Source organism: Alosa sapidissima, chromosome 13 (genome assembly GCF_018492685.1).
Source record: "Alosa sapidissima isolate fAloSap1 chromosome 13, fAloSap1.pri, whole genome shotgun sequence".
Classification (NCBI taxonomy): domain Eukaryota; kingdom Metazoa; phylum Chordata; class Actinopteri; order Clupeiformes; family Clupeidae; genus Alosa; species Alosa sapidissima.
Window position 1 is genome coordinate 33,101,609 of NC_055969.1, and position 17,500 is coordinate 33,119,108.

At 41.5% G+C, this 17,500-nt stretch overlaps 1 protein-coding gene across 3 annotated transcripts in view; it reads left to right on the forward strand.

Moving 5' to 3' along the window:
* The window catches only part of LOC121679857 (WD repeat-containing protein 7), a 155,946-nt gene that overhangs the window by 134,632 nt on the left and 3,814 nt on the right, over positions 1–17,500 (forward strand). For all 3 annotated transcript variants that reach the window (XM_042058907.1, XM_042058906.1, XM_042058908.1), the window contains one exon: positions 15,739–15,843. In XM_042058907.1, coding sequence (XP_041914841.1) covers positions 15,739–15,843 — 105 coding nt within the window. The remainder of the gene's footprint in view (positions 1–15,738; positions 15,844–17,500) is intronic.

The following is a 17,500-nucleotide window of genomic DNA, read 5'->3' on the forward strand; positions in this document are numbered from 1 at the left end:
TTCTCTCTCTCTCTCTCTCTCTCTCTTTCTCTCTCTTCTCTCTCTCTCTCTCTCTCTCTCTCTCTCTCTTCTCTCTCTCTCTCTCTCTCTCTCTCTCTCTCTCTCTCTCTCTCTCTCTTTCTCCCTCCCTCTCTCTCTCTCTCTCTCTCTCTCTCTTTCTCCCTCCCTCTCTCCCTCTCTCTCTCTCTCTCTCTCTCTCTCTTTCTCTCTCTCTCTCTCCCTCTCTCTGCGCATGGACTGAGTGAGTGGGCGGAGCCGGAGCGTCTGTGAGTGAGCGTTGTGTGAGTGAGGCCGCTGTGCCTTTTCTTACCTGTTTTCTCTTTCTTACTTTTTCTGTTTTGTATTATTTTTTTCCTTTGTTGTTTGTTTGTCTTGTATGTTTTTGGGTTGGTAGGGTTAGGGGTTAGTGGAGTGCGTGTGTTTTTGTGGTTTTACCTGGGCGTCAGCTCCTGGTTTGGAGTATGGCTGCCTCAGGTAACACTAGGGGAAAGTTTGTTTGTCTCACGCGGCGGCATGGTATAAAGATATCCTCTACCGCCAGCGTAGAAGTAGGTGAAATGGTTGGGCATGACAAAGTTTTGTCTGCTGCTCGTATGAATCAAGCAATCGTTTTGTTCCTTGAGTCCGTGGAGTTGGCCAACTTAGTGGTTGAACGCGGAGTAGAAATTGATGGTATTTTTAACTCAGTACTCCCTTTGTCTACCCCATCTAGGAAAGTAATCATTTCAAACATACCACCTTTCATTAGTGATGACATTCTTGTCCAGTCTCTATCCCGCTATGGCAAATTAGTTTCCCCGATCAAGAAGATCGCCATTTCCACGAAGTCTCCGCTTTTAAAGCATGTGGTATCTTTTAGGCGATATGTTTACATGGTTTTAAACAACAACACAGATGATCTTGATTTGACTTTGAATATCCAGGTCGACGATTTCAATTATGTCATATATGTCACAAGTAATCTGATGAGATGTTTTGGTTGTGGTTTGACGGGTCACCTAGTGCGTGCCTGTCCAGAAAAGTGCCCCAATACTACCGCCAATGTCAATGGTCAAAATGAGAATACTGGGGAGGGACAGTCTGCCAGTGATGAGGGGCCCACAAATGGTGGAGAGGCTGGGGTGGATGGTGATCAGTCACCAGGGGAAGGTTCTTCTAATGCCGATGCACCTGAAGTTAGACCATCAGATCAGGATGTGTCTGATGGGACAGTAAGGAACGGGGAAGAGGGGGCCGAGGCTGAAGCTCCAGAATATAATGTTATGCATACTGATAACTCGCCGAATTCCAACGTACTAGATCTTTCGGAGGACGCTTGCGGGGAGGATAGTCAGATCATGGAAACAGAGGAAGTTCCCTTTAAAGTTCCAAAAGGTCTGAAGAGGGAAAGGGCTCGAGCTGAGTCTCATAGAAAGGTAAAAAAGAAAGATCTGGTTGTTGACGTTAATTCTACTGATGCAGAGAGCGAGGGGGAATTTTCTGATTGCAGCCTAAGGTGCAGTCTTCCCCAAAGCGGCTACACAGGGCGCGAGTACACTGTGGATGACTTAAAAACGTTTCTGAAGCAGACTAAAAATGCTAGGTGTGTTCAAGTTGATGAATACTTTCCCGATGTTGAACAGTTCATCGCTAAAACGAAGCTGTATATGGCCGAAGGTAGCTTTACTAGGCAGGAGGTCTACCGTTTGAATAAATTTCTCACAAAACTTAGAGCTCTGTTGAACGCTGATAGCCAGTCCACCCCAGCCCCTGTTAATTCCCAATGAATATGTTCTTTTTTTGCACTTTTTCCTTTATACTTATGAGTGGGTTTCAAATTGCTTCGCTTAATTTGAATGGAGCAAGAGACCGCACAAAGAGGGCGATGCTTTTTGAAACAATTAAAGAAAAAGCTATTGATGTTGTCTTTGCGCAGGAAACCCATACTGACGCAAGCAATAGCTCTGATTGGGCTTTGGAATTTGGGGGGTTATCGATCTTAAGTCATAATACCTCAACTAGTGGTGGTGTTGCTATTCTTTTTTCAGGTAGCTGTATCCCCTGTTCATATGAGGTTGATGAAATTGTTAAAGGTAGACTCTTGAGAGTCAGAGCTCAATATGAAAATACTTTTTTTGTTTTTGTGTGTGTCTATGCCCCAACGGTTGGGAGGGAGAGAATGATTTTCTTAAGTATCCTGGATGATCTGTTAAAGAATTGTGATTCTGGGGAGTGTTTACTTCTTGGTGGGGATTTCAACTGTACTGAGCTAGCTATTGATAGGAATCATGTAGAGCCTCATATGCCATCACGTAGAAGGCTCATTGAGATAATGAAGTCCCACGACCTTTCTGATTTATGGAGGAACTTTCATATAAAGCAGAAACAGTACACATGGGTCCACTCAAATAATAACATATTATCTCTGGCAAGATTAGACAGGTTCTATACCTTTAAACATCAGTTCAGTTTTTTTAGAAGCGGTCTCATCCTGCCAGTAGGTTTTTCCGATCATAGTATGGTGCTTTGTAATTTTTTTGTTAGTGCCACCAGATATAAGAGCGCATACTGGCACTTTAACACTAGTCTTTTGAATGATGGTAAGTTTAGGGATGTTTTCAAGTTTTTCTGGAAGGATTTTAGATCCACAAAGCAGTCTTTTCAGTCTGTGCAACAGTGGTGGGATTTTGGAAAGGCCCAGATAAAACAGTTGTGTCAGCAGTATACTTCCTGTGTCACAAGAGATATAGCTCAACGCATGAAATTGTTGGAAAATGAGATACTGGAGCTCCAAGGTTTAGCTGAAAGTACAGGTAATCAGGTATATATGGAAAATTTGAAAATAAAAAAGAATTGTTTGGCCAACTTGCTGGGCATTAAAGCACAAGGAGCTCTGGTCAGGTCTCGCTTCCAGTGTGCAGAATTAATGGATGCACCTTCCAAATTCTTTTTTAATCTGGAAAAGAAAAATGGCCAAAAATGGCTTATACATGCTTTGGTTTCAGAAACTGGAGCCCTCTTATCTGACGATAAACAAATCCGTGAGAGAGCAGTTGATTTCTACAAGGTTTTGTATAGGAGTGAAATCTCCTATAAACAGGCCCTTGACAGTCCTTTTTTGACGAATCTTCCTAAGGTATCTAGAGAAGCTAATTGCGACCTTGGAAGGGTGATTACCCTGGCTGAGTTGGAAAAGGCCCTCCATGGTATGGAGTGTGGCAAGGCACCGGGGATCGATGGTCTGCCGGTTGACTTTTATAAGTCTTTCTGGACAGAAGTAGGCGCAGACCTACTGGTCGTTTTGAGGAACAGCTTGGCCAAGGGGCAGCTGCCACTCAGTTGTCGCAGAGCAGTTCTTACTCTGTTACCGAAGAAGGGAGATTTGAAGGATATCAGGTCATGGAGACCCGTGTCTGTTCTATGTGCGGAATATCGGCTGCTCTCTAAGGTTCTTGCTAATAGACTCAGTGAAGTTTTAGGGGAAGTCATTGCACCTGACCAGACCTACTGTGTGCCGGGCAGGCTTATTTGTGATAATATTTCTTTTATTAGAGACGTTTTGGAAATTGGTAAACTTTTACATTTGGACTTTGGCCTTGTTTCTGTTGATCAGGAAAAAGCTTTTGATAGAGTTGAACATAATTATTTATGGAGCGTCTTGACTGCTTTTGGCTTTAATCCTGTTTTTATAAAGAAAATTAGAGCTCTATACTGTGACAATGAAAGTATTCTGAAAATTAATGGTGACTTGTGTGCTCCTTTCAAGGTTTTTAGGGGAATTAGACAAGGATGCCCCCTCTCTGGAATGCTATACTCCTTAGCCTTTGAGCCCCTGTTAGTACAGTTAAGAGCCAAACTAAAGGGTGTAAAACTTCCTGAGTGTAACATCTCTTTGAAGCTATCAGCTTATGCGGATGATGTAGCTATTCTGATTGAAAGCCAAAGGGATGTGGACACCATGTTAAATGTTTTTACTGATTTTAATCGGTTATCATCTGCCAGAGTTAATTGGGGAAAAAGTGTGGCCCTGTTGGCTGGAAAATGGCCTGATGGCACACCGTGCCTCCCAGGTGGGTTAACCTGGTCTAGGGACGGGTTTAAATATTTGGGTGTGTTTCTTGGAGACGATAACTTTGTTCTAAGGAATTTTGAGGGGATTGTTGAGAAGGTTAAGGGCCGTCTTGGCAAGTGGAGTTTTTTAATTAAAAAATTGTCCTATAGGGGCCGTGTTCTAATAATTAACAACCTGGTGGCTTCATCCCTTTGGCACAGACTTGCATGTATAGACCCTCCAGCACATGTTTTATCTAAAATACAATCTATTCTGGTTGATTTCTTTTGGGATGGTCTACACTGGGTCCAACAAGGCGTGCTTTTTTTATCCAAGGATGAGGGTGGACAAGGATTGGTCCACCTGCAGAGTAGGGCAGCAGCCTTTCGTCTTCAGTTCATACAGAGACTTTTGGATGGACCTGTAAATTCCAGTTGGAAGGCTGTGGCTTGTGCCATCCTAAGAACTTTTGAAGGCTTGGGTCTGGATAGGACCCTCTTCTGGATGAATCCTGCCTTAATGAACTTAAACAAGCTCCCTGTGTTTTATCGCAATACGTTTAAAGTATGGGGTCTTTTGAAAGTATGGAGACCTCAGAATACAAGTTCTCTCTTTTGGCTTTTGCAAGAGCCATTGATATATGGTTCATGTTTGGATCTTACGCATGAGAAGCATTTTCCTGCTTTTAGTGGGATGTTTTGCAAAGCGCGGGTCATCACTTTGAAGGACCTCCTGCCTTTAGCTGGGCCAGGTTTTGAGAATGCTGAAGGAGTGGCCGAACACATGAAAATGAGATCCATCCGTATAGTTAACAAATTCCTCTTGGAATTGCGGTCCCACTTCACAGATGCTAGTCTAGCAATGTTGGATCAGTATGCCAGGGGTTTAGTTATGCTAAATGAATGTGATCCTGTTCCATGTTTTAGTGTGTCCTCTGGATTTTGTAATGTCTTTTTGAAGGTTGAAGATTTTGTTTTTCTGGGTCCAAATCGCGCCTCTGGAAAGGCACTTTACAATCTTTGTGTAAAATCTCTGAATAGGAGGTGTTTGGAGTCTAGAGTTGACACACCTTGGCGTGCTGTTCTACATGTAGAACAGGATGTCAAACCACACTGGAGATCCTTTTACAAGTCACCATTAATTAAAAAGGTGGGGGATTTACAATGGAGGATTTTATATGGTGCAGTTGCTGTAAATTCTTTTGTTTGTGTTTTGAACTCTGATGTGAGGCATGAGTGCCCGTTTTGCAATGACAGGGAAACTGTTTTTCACGCTTTTATGCAATGCACACGCCTGATGCCTTTATTTTCCATTTTACAGAAACTGTTCACTTACTTCAATGAAAGTTTTTCAATGGAAACATTTATTTTTGGTTTTAATTATGTACAGAAGCGAAGGCACAAATGTCAATTGTTGAATTTTATCATTGGACAGGCTAAGATGTCTATATATGTTAGCAGGAGGAATAAGGTTGAGCATAACTCAAGATCTGATCTTTTAATGGTATTTGCAATCTTGGTGAGATCAAGGATTTTAATTGATTTTGGTTTCTACAAGGAAATGAGTGATCTTGAAACCTTTGAGATTATATGGTGTCAGGAAAATGCTCTGTGTATGGTTGTAGAGGATAAAGTGCAATTTAATACCTTGTTAGACGTTCCTGTGCCTGCTGTTTAACATACATAACTAGATGTTTCTTCTATTTATTTATTTATTTATTTTTTAATCATTCATCTTTGAGATGACTGTGTATGTCTTTTAGCTATTTGTAATAAAGGTTTTTATAAATTCAATTCAATTCTCCCTCTCAAATTCAAATTCAAATTCAAATTCAAAAAAAGCTTTATTGACATGACAAGAGCACTTGTGTTGTCAAAGCATACAAATCATAAGTAAGTTAGTGAGGAAACAAAGAGCATGAAAATAAGTAAGAATAAATAAGTAAATAAATATAAATAAAATAATAATAAAATAAATTCATAAAATAAATTATAAGAAATTAAAAAAAAAAATAATAATAATAATAATAAAAAAAAAAAAAAGATTAGAAATGATAGTTCTAGATGAGATGGGATTGAATACGATTTAAGGTGGTGGAGAGGTGAGAGAATCTGTTCTTGCGTATGTGCTTTCTAACCTTAATTTGTGGCACATATATACAAACTGAGCTGCTAGCTCAATTGTCTGTGTGTCTTCTCCTAAGACGATTTTCATTTTGGAACTAGCATCTAGTGACATAAATTGTTTATTGTGTCTGCTAAATCTTACATAGAAGTCGTTTCTCAGTAATTGATAAATGGGACACCTATGCAGAAAATGTATTTCATCTTCAACCTCCATTGTGTCACAGTACTTGCATAGGCGTTGATGTTTTTCTTGCCATGATTTTTTATGGCGTCCTATTTCTATTTGGAGTTTATGGTCACCCAATCTGTATTTTGTAAGACACGTTTTTTGAGGTTGTTTCAGTATTACTAGATAATTTGCTAGTTTGTATTCTCTGTTTAATTGACAGTAGCTGCCCAGTTTTTTGTTAGAGTGAATTTCATTTTGCCATTGCGTAATGTAGGTTGCCTTCATGAATTTGTGGGTTTCATTCAGATCGGTTAGGTTTATATCAGCAATGTTATATTTATTTATGATTAATTGTGCAAGTTTATCATTTTGTGGGTCTGATATGTTAGTCAGTAGTGCTTTGTGATGGTAACTAATAGTGTTTGCATTTTTTAAGTGTATCCAATATTTCATAACTCTTTTGGTGATGGCCAGGGACAAGGGGAAGCGACCTAACTCTGCTCTGCAGGCATTATTTGAAGTACTTCTATGGACATGCAGAATAGATTTACATATTTCTGTGTGGAGTTTTTCAATTTCAGTCTGGTCCCATGTTTTTTTTAAAAGAAGTAATGGTGGACCCCAAATTTCTGAGCCATAGAGTAGGATTGGAGTAATAACGGCATCAATTATTTTTAACCAAATGTTGATGGGAGGTTGATATTTGTTAATTGTTTTATACACTGAATAGAATGCTCTTCGGGCTTTATTTTTTAATGCTTGCAATCCTGGAATAAAACTGCCAGATGCATTTATGACTAGACCTAAATATGTGTAGTTGGTTGTGTGTTCTAAAATATCAGGGCCTAATGTGAATAGGAATTTATTCTTTGTTGTTCGTGCTCTCTTTTGGAATATCATTATTTTGGTTTTATTTAAATTTACTTTTAAGGACCATGTTTGGCAGTATTGATTTAAAATGTCTAAATTTTGTCTCAACCCGTCCGCTGTTGGTGAAAGTAAAACCAGGTCATCGGCGAACATGAGAAATTTCACATCCTTGTCATGGAGAGTCAGCCCAGGAGCAGCTGATTTCTCTAACAGTGTGGCAAGTTCGTTAATATATAAATTGAATAATGTTGGGCTTAAGCTACAGCCTTGTCTTACTCCACGTTCTTGTTTAAAGAACTCTGTTCTTTTATTTCCTAACCGAACACTATTTATATTATTTGCATACATTGTTTTTATCAAATCATATGTTTTCCCTCCAATTCCAGCTTCTAACATTTTCAAGAATAGACCTTTATGCCAGATGTTATCAAAGGCTTTTTGGAAATCTACAAAGCATGCAAAGATTTTTTCTTTTTTGGAGTTATGTACATGTTTATTTATTAATGTCTGGAGTGTGTATATGTGGTCGGAAGTTCGATGATTTGGTAGAAAACCAATTTGACTATTGTTCAGAATTTTGTGGTCGTCAAGGAATGTTAGAATTCTTTTATTAATGATGCTGCAAAATAACTTTCCTAAGTTACTTGTGATGCAAATGCCTCGGTAATTGTTTGGATTTAATTTATCACCAGATTTGAATATAGGGGTAATAAAGGCCTTTATTCCAAATTGAGGGGAAGACTCCACTGTTGAGAACTAGGTTAAACAATTTAGTTATGGCTTCTTTGAGTTTTGAGTTGCTATATTTTAGCATCTCAGTGGAGATACGGTCAATACCGGAAGCTTTTCTAGGTTTAAGTTTTTTAAGTTTGTCTTTTAATTCAAATACTGTGATGGGCATGTCTAAGGGATTTTGGTAATCTTTGATTGTTTCTTCCAAACACTTTTGTTTCTTTATTATTGTGAGTTGTCCTGGTTCAAGTTCCATGCTTTCTGGGTTCTGGTAAAGATTTTTAAAATGGTTCATCCATATCTGGCTGTTTCTAATTGGAGACTCAGACTTGCCAGCACCTGTCAGCTTTTTCCAATTTGACCAGAATGTGTTTTGATTAATTGACCGATCGATTTTGTCTAGTTCTTTGGACATGTAAGATGATTTTTTGTTTTGTATAATTTTTTTATAATTTTTTAATTCAAGATGATATCTTGTTCTGCTGTCAGTATCGTTTGGGTTTCGATGTTTAATATTGGATAACTCTCTTAACTTTATCCTTGCTGCATTGCAGTCTTTATCAAACCAATCCTCTTTGAATTTTGTTCTATTTCCTTTCATTCTAGAGATTTGTTTTACATTAGCTGTTTTTGCTAAATGTATTAATATATTGTTTAGGTGGTTACAGGCCATATTTACGTTCTCAGCATTTGGTTGGTATTTGGTCATAATGAAATTATCAATTATTTGTTCATTGTTATTGATGACTGCTTCATATGTTGACACATTTTTGTCTGTCCATTTAAAAGTTTTTGGAAGTGAGAATAATTTAGGTTCAACATTTTGTGATTTAAATTTAATATCTGATAGTTGCAGGTGTAGTATTAACTGGCAGTGGTCAGAAATAGGTAGTTGTGGCATTATCATAAAAGCAGTTATGTGTTCTGGATCAAGATCAGTGATGAAATAGTCAACCACAGAGCAACCGAGGGAAGAAGAGAATGTAAATCCTCCAAAAGAATCTCCTCTAAATCTCCCATTTACAATGTAAACACCAAGACTTTTGCATATACGTAGCAATTTAGTTCCGCTGGCATTTATTGTGCTGTCAAAACTCTTTCTCGGTGTTTGGATTATCTGTGAATATAGGGTTCTATTACCGAATATATGGTCATCTCCATCTATGGGAATATAATCAATTTCTTTGCCTGTTCTGGCATTGAGGTCGCCACATATTAATACTTGGGCTATGGATTGGAAATAACTTATTTCTTTTTCAAGCTCCTCAAAAAGGTTAGCATCGAAATATTGGGAGGTTGAAGGTGGAATATAAACTGCACAGAGATAAAGATCTTGGTTCAAATTTAAAACTTCTTTTTGGATTTTTAACCATAAATGGGTTTTACCTTTTTTAATGGGAATTATCTTGTTGTCATATTCAGTTTTGTACCAAACTATGATACCCCCTGAATTTCTTCCATTCTTTATATGGATTTCTTTAAGAGAGGGTACTAAAAGTTCTTTATAATTATGCGGGCAATGATCAGATTTATCTCTCCAAGTCTCCAAAAGGATAATAAGGTCTAAATTTCTAATACTATTTACAAAATCAAGATTGGTTGTTTTATAACCAAATATAGAAGAATATAGTCCCTGGATATTCCAGGTGCTTATTTTAAAGGAAGCTATGGTGAAGAAAGAAGAGCTATTTTGTGAAATTGCAATAAAATGTCGGAATTAATCAATGTACTGTAGATGACCCCCCCAATTGAGGGTGAGGTAATATCTAAGCTGTTTGGTGCTTCAATAAATAAAATGAAATAAAATAAAATAAAAATAGAAAAAATAAATAAATAAAATAAAGTAAAATGAAATAATGTTAATAGTGTATAATAATATAAGAGGATATACACATATATATAAAGACATATATACATATACATACATATACATACACATATATATATATATAATAGATAAATACATGTCATATGTCTTACAGTAAATAATCAGGCTACTATTCTCACTTAAATGGAGTTATGTGCTCTTGTTCATGAAGACATATGTTATGTAACATAGAGGCATAGGGAGATACATACATACATACATACATACATACACACACACACACACACACACACAAACACACATACGGTAAGACACATACAGATACCATACATAACGAGATCCACAGAAACACAAACAAGAATCCTTACACATATGGATACCACATACATAAAATAACAAATGGCACAGACAGACAGATAGACCTTAACTAGACACAAACTGACACCACACATACCTATGTAGTAAGATGTACTGACAAACATCTACATTAGTAAGTAATGAGACAGACAGTACACACATTCATACACATACACACACACACACACACGCACACGCACGCACACATATACGTACACAAAGACACACACACAAATATACACGTAGGCTATGTATTGGCCCACATATTTTCTAAGGACAGAAGGACACACATGACACACAGGTAAGTCATATAGATAAGACAAAAGTGACTACTGATACACACACGCACACACATACACATATATAGACATACATACACAAACAAACACATATAACAAAAGACATACATAAACATGTACCTAGTCCCTACATCTATGGTAAGTATTTTAGCAAAGTAATTTGTTGTACAACAGAGTAACAAGTTCTCTAATTTGAAATTCTTGGGCACTCAGGTCTTGGACTGAAGGTCTAGTTAGTACTGAGGCATAGCTGGGTTTTATAAAGTTATTGGTTTGCGCACCTGTTGCCAGTCTGGGGCCGGTGGACACAATGGAGACAGGGTGGGGGGCACCAGGAATGGGTAAAGTGGGGGGATGAGAGGGCTGTATGGGCCTTTGGTTGTAGTTTGGGGGGTGTGTTGCATCTGCAAATCTTGGTCCTGTTGTCTTTCTGCGCATTGAGGGAGGGGCAACTGTTCTGGATGGTTTCTTTGGTGGAGGGGCGTTTGTGTATCTCATTCTGACGAAGGGAACTCTTCGCTGTAATACAATGTCTTTCAAATTCCCTGCCATCAAGCTCACACCCTTCTTATTCAGGTGGACTGTGTCATATAGATGTTCCGATGTGATGTTCTCATGGTATATTATATGCACATTTTCAGTGTTCACACATGCCTGATGTATTCCTTTGTTTACTTCTGCAATCAGGTGAGTGGAGACATCTGAACGAGGCAGGATGGTAGATACAAAAATCTTAGTTTTAGGGAAAGTCTTCCTTGCCTGAATCACCACCTCTGCTATTTTGTTAACCACATTGTTACCTTTAGATGGCATAAAGTCATTGGTCCCCGTGTGGATTATCAGATGTTCAAGACTCATTCCTTTAATTTTCTGGATGTTTTCCAAGGCAGATGATGTCCGTGGAGTTTTAATTTTTACAGCTTTTGATGATGGAAAAAGGCGTTTCATGTTGATGAATTTCCCATTCGAATCACATAAAAGCACAATTTCAGGATCAGGTTCTTTAGTTTCATGAGGTGGGTTATCTTTCTGTACAGCCATTTGGGGGATGCAAGATTTCTGCTTTTCCCTCTCAGTTGCAGTGGCAGTTGATGGTGGTTTTGTAGATGCTGGTGTGGAAGGATTAGAGGGGGCCTGCAGGTCAGTCAAGTTCTTCTTCAGGTCATGTAACTCACTCCGTAGAGCATCTATGGCGTTCAGTTGTTCAGATTGCTGGAACACTTTCAGATTTCGTAGTTCCATGCGTAGGCCTTGGTTATCTTCCTCTAATTCCCTAAGGGCAGCGTGTAACTCTCTTATCTCATCTCTTTGTTGTCTAACCATGGTCCACAACTCATCTCTTGGTTGAGATGTACAAGACTGTAGCTGAAGACCAGAGAGCATCTTGTCCTTAAACTCCACAAATTCACGTTCAAGTACGTGGATGTTGTCTTTTATGGAGTTGAGGTTGATGGCTACCTTGGGTGAGACATGTTCATTTCTTGGAGAGAGGGTGTCAACTGCAGATCTGATGGGTGATGTTCTTTTACTTAGGGTCTCAGAATAATTTTCATCATGTTTCTTATTTGCAAGAACTCTTAGAGATTGGAAGCTTTGATAGAAATTGTCTAAGCTGTTTTCTGAACCTTGCACCATCACAGTGCCATTGTGGTAAATATTAATTGTTAGATAAGGACTGTTCAATTCATCATCTTCATGTACAGTGACTTGCCGACCTTTGCTTATTCCATTCTTTTTTATGTATTTATAGGACTGGCATACAGCTGCGTGCCAAGCCTTAGGACTGTGGGTAAAGAATAAAAAGTTCGTTATGGTCTTGTTATTACCCACCATGGCAAAGTCAGCTTTCAAAGTTTCCGGATTATCTCTTAGGACTTTTAGTTTGAATGCTCTTTTGGCTTTGTTGCTGAGCTCTCCAGGGTACTGGAAATCAAAGTCTTGCTCCGACGTGCGGAGAGCAGTGAACGTTACAGCTGCCGCTACATTTGTATCGTTCAGAGTCATACTAGCAGCGTCAAGTAGGCCTACTGCTCTATTAAGTCACGGAAACTTTACAAGACACTTCAGGGGATAACCACGAGGATTGGAGATATCTTGCCTGTTACTGACAGATGAAAGTCCTATGCACTGGCGATGTCCACAGGGTCAGTCCAGTTTTGCCGTTTTGTCCGCTTTATTGATGTTAGCTTCTATAGATAGCTCTTTTAGCTTTGTTGATGTTAGCGGCGGCTAAGTACAGTAACGGTATTTTCTTGGTCTTACGATATACTTCTTGACCGTACTTCGTCTATACAGGACGTAGAAATCTCGTTTCTTTTAGAGTATAATTGTCCTCTGGCACTCAGAATTACGGATTTTCATCATCCAGTAATCAATTTAACATATTATGCAAAATCACAAAAAAAGCTCTGTATCTGAGTTAAGAGCTCATTATTTTGTTGCCAATTAGTTCTACAACCTCCCTCTCTCTCTCCAACTCTCTCTCTCTCTCTCTCTCTCTCTCTCTCCCTCCCTCCCTCTCTCTCTCCAACTCCCTCCCTCTCTCTCTCCATATCCCCCACCCTCTCCATACCCCCCCACCCTCTCCATATCCCCCACCCTCTCCATATCCCTCACCCTCTCCATATCCCCCACCCTCTCCATACCCCCCATACTCCCTCTCTCTCTCTCTCTCTCCAACTCCCTCTCTCTCTCTCTCTCTCTCTCTCTCTCTCTCTCTCTCTCTCTCTCTCTCCCTCCCTCTCTCTCTCTCCAACTCCCTCCCCCTCCCTCTCTCTCTCTCTCCAACTCCCTCTCTCTCTCTCTCTCTCCACCCTCTCTCTCTCTCTCTCTCCCTCTCTCCCTCTCTCTCCCTCCCTCCCTCTCTCTCTCTCTCTCTCTCCCCCTCTCCCCCTCTCTCTCTCTCCCTCCCTCTCTCTCTCCCTCTTTCTTTCTCTCCTTTACCCTTCTTTTCCCCTGTCCTACTGAGAGTGAGCCCATCTCCTTTAGCAGAGTTGACAGCCGTGTTGAGTCTCAAACCCAGAGAAAAGTCTCTGGTCCTCCCTGTACACACACACACACACACACACACACACACACACACACACACACACACACACACACACACACACACACACACACCATTTTGTCCCATTTTACAGTCCCATCTACACCCAGTGGGTAGCCCAGCCAAAAGGGTACCTGAAGAATGGCCATAAAAGGTGTGGTGTGTGTGTGAGATAGTGTGTGTGTGTGTGGGTGGTAGTGGGCAAAGGGGCTGTGAGCTGGAGGTCCAGTGTGTGTATGTGCGTGCCTGTGTGTGTATTTGTGTAGTGTGTATTTGAGTAGTCGGGTGTCAGCACCCTAGCTGTGCAGATGGACACTGTGTCCCCAGCCTCCACCCTCTGTAATGACCCAGGGCCTCTCAGGCCTGCCCCACTAAATGACCACCCTGCCACAGATGGAGCCGGCTGGTAGAGCAGCACTGCAGCACAGCGCCGAGCAAATGAGCTACAGATTGACATGCAGTTTCACTGATAAATATATTTCTCTATGCTGGCTGCTTCAAGGTCACACCGTGCCTGTGGTGCTCCCTCTCTCTCTCTCTCTCCCTCTCTCTCTCCCTCCCTCTCTCTCCCTCTCCCTCTCCCTCTCCCTCTCCCTCTCTCTCTCTCTCCCTCTCCCTCTCTCTCTCTCCCCCTCTCTCCCTCCCTCTCTCTCTCTCCCAATCTCTCTCTCTCTTCTTTCTTCTTAGTCTACTTAAGTGTTAATGTGTTCCGGTGTGCCGTGAGTTCTGCTCTGTGTTGTGTTCTCCTCCCCCCTTGTCGTCCCGTTAGCTTTGATGCTGTCCAAACCGCGCGGAGCAGCCTTCACGTCTTCTGCATCTGCTACTCTACCACACAGACTGCCCTCGATTCTGATTTGCCATCCAAAATGGGCTTCCAGCCCGCAGGGCTACAATGGGTGTGTAATGGGCGCGCGAGGCAGACCTGGAGTTGCGCTCGCGCTGGACAAACAAGCTGGCGAGGGCCGGCCGCTAACAGCCTGCTGCCACGCAGGGTCCAGCTCTGCACCGCCGGTGCGAGGCGGGCATTCGGAACAGCGGAGGCACTCTGTTGATGGGGGTAGAGGGCTGTGTGTGTGTGTGTGTGTGTGTGTGGAGGAGGTTGTGCTCCATGCTAGAGCTCCTCCATCTCTGTGGAATTACATTCCGCCTTCTGCCACGAAAACCAGCAGCCCAAGCTCCCTCCCGTGTGTTATTGATTTCAGCCTCGCCGGCCGTCTGTCTGTCTGTCCGTCTCTTTGTCCGTCTTTCCCTCCGTCCGCCCGTCAGTCTCGGCCTGTCCGCCCGTCTGTCGGCACCAGTTCTCGTAGACTCACTTTCAGGTGTCTCGTATGCATGTTCCATATTCGGCCGGTTTTCCCTCCCTTCCTCTAAATTGGTTTGCCCACTCTAATGAATCTTGTTCTCAGCAGGAGGGACACGGCATTATCAAGTCCCAGTTGCAACACATCACCCATAACCCCCCTCCCCCCCCCCCCATGTTTTGCTTTCCTTCAGTGCTGTTCCTGCATAATACTGTACGATAAGGACATGGTGGGCTTCAGTGCTGTTCCTGCATAATACTGTACTATAAGGACATGGTGGGCTTCAGTGCTGTTCCTGCATAATACTGTACTATAAGGACATGGTGGGCTTCAGTGCTGTTCCTGCATAATACTGTACGATAAGGACATGGTGGCTTCAGTGTGTGTTCAGGATCACAGGCTGAAAAGCAAGAGAAGTGTTGTGAAAGCATGTCTGAATGTGCTGTGTGAATGTGAGCTGGCTCTCTGAATAGGGCTGTGCTGGGTTGGGTTGAGGTGGGCTGGGCTGGGTTGGGTTGTTGCTGTATTGTGTTGTGTTGTATTGTGCTGGGTTGGGCTGTACTGTGTTGTGCTCGGCTGTGCTTGGTTGGGCTGTGTTGGGCTGGGCTGTGCTGGGCTGTGCTGGGCTGTGCTGGGCTGGGCTGGGTTGGGCTGGGCTGGGTTGGGCTGGGTTGGGCTGGGTTGGGCTGTGCTGGGCTGGGCTGGGCTGGGCTGGGTTGGGCAGCTGGGGGTCAGAGAGGCACTCAGGGGGCGCTGCACAAGCCCTGTGATTGAGAACAGTGTAAGCCTCCTTCACCCTGCAGCAGCTCACTCTCACTCACTCTCTCCTTTTCTTCCTCTCCTCTCTCTCTCCCTCCCTTTCTCTCCCTCTCTCCCTCTCTCCCTCCCCCTCCCTCTCCCTCCCCCTCCCTCTCCCTCTCTCTCTCTCTCTCTCTCTCTCTCTCTCTCTCTCTCTCTCTCTCTCTTTTTGTCATCCCCAGCACATTCACGGCCATAAAGGGCCCATCACAGCCGTGTCCTTCGCCCCAGATGGGCGCTACCTGGCCACCTATTCCAATGCCGACAGCCATATCTCCTTCTGGCAGGTAAGGAGCCTCTCTCCGCGTTTTCATCTTTTCAGTCGACGGCCGTCAGGCTCAGGGCCACGGGAACAGAGGGGCCAAGTGCAGGCGCCTGAGTGAAAGGCACCCAGGGCCACAGATGGATGGCAACAGCTTTATCTTTGAGAATGGATGTGGGGGGGGGAGGGTATAGTATAGACATAGGCAGGAAAACTGAAGCCATCCAGCTGACAAAACCATATAGAGACTTTAAGTGAGCTCTCTTTTTTTGCATGTCATTCTTAGGAGACGTATTAGTGATCTAAAAAAAGATGTGTGTCTGTGTAGGTTGTGTCATATATGACATGCTGTATGATAACAGTGTTCCAGAGGGGATTAAGGCTTACACATCTGAACAGGAGCAGTTGGCTGGTTAGCTGTGGCTAGCCATTAGACAGTGGTACTCAGTTGAGGAGGTGGAAAGCAGGAAGATGGAAAAAATCTCCAGGGCCATTAGCAGAACTCCAATTAGTGCTGCTTTCCAACTGCTCTCACCTGGACCTCACACGAGGAGACTTATGTTATTATGACTGCCACTGCAGTGCCTATATATGTTCATATTTATGTGCACATTTATGTTCGTAAATATGCATGGTCCCTATCAAATAAACCAATAAAATTAAATAATATAAATATAGTTTTAGCCTTTTTTAGGGAGCCTAATGAATGACATCAGTGCTTCAGTGAAATCTAGTGCTTCAGTGGCCTCTAGCACTTCTTAGTGTTTCTATGATGGAGGGTTGAAGTGTAATACCAGGGTATGCCACCAGCCAAGTCTTTGTTAACATTGTTTGGACTTTGAACTTTGTGCAAGTTAATGTGCAAAATAAAAAAAAGAATGAAATGAATGACAAAATACAAGTACTGATTAATAATTAATTAATATTTAATATAATTATTTGAATGCATTATTTCAAATGTATACAGTGATGGCCAAAAGTATTGGCACCCATGCTAAAGTTGACTGAAAAGAGGAATATAAAATCATCTTTTGGAAATTGATCTTAATGCCTTAAGTGAAAAATGAGGAAATATCTAACCTTTAAGGACACCAATTTTCTTAGTGAATGAATAATGTATCATAAATAAATAAATGTTCTTCCTTAAAATACAGGGGTCATAAGTATTCCCACCCCTATGTTAAATTCCCATAGAGACAGGCAGATTTTTATTTTTAAAGGCCAGTTATTTCATGGATCCAGAATACTGTGCATCCTGATAAAGTTACCTTGGCCTTTGGAATTAAAATAGCCCCACATCATCACATACCCTTCACCATACCTAGAGATTGGCATGGGTGTTATTTCAGTTAGCCTATTAGCTGGTTTGATTTGCATTGAGCTCTGATTCGACCCAAAGCGGCAACTGAGTTATGATAAAATGTCCAGATAAAATGTCCAGATTGTGCGTCTTCATGAGTTTCATCGTCATATATTTCATTTCCATTCATCACAGAGTTCCCAAAATCACATATAAGGTGTGTTAGAGTGTCTGGTTTCGTAATTTAAAAAAAAACTCAACGCATGGGAAGGAAAAACGTAATATTATGTTTTTGGCACTCAATGAGTTAATGAAACTTAGAATTAGTGGAAGATGACCTATCAATGACATTCAATCTAAAATTGAAAATGAGAAAAGATTC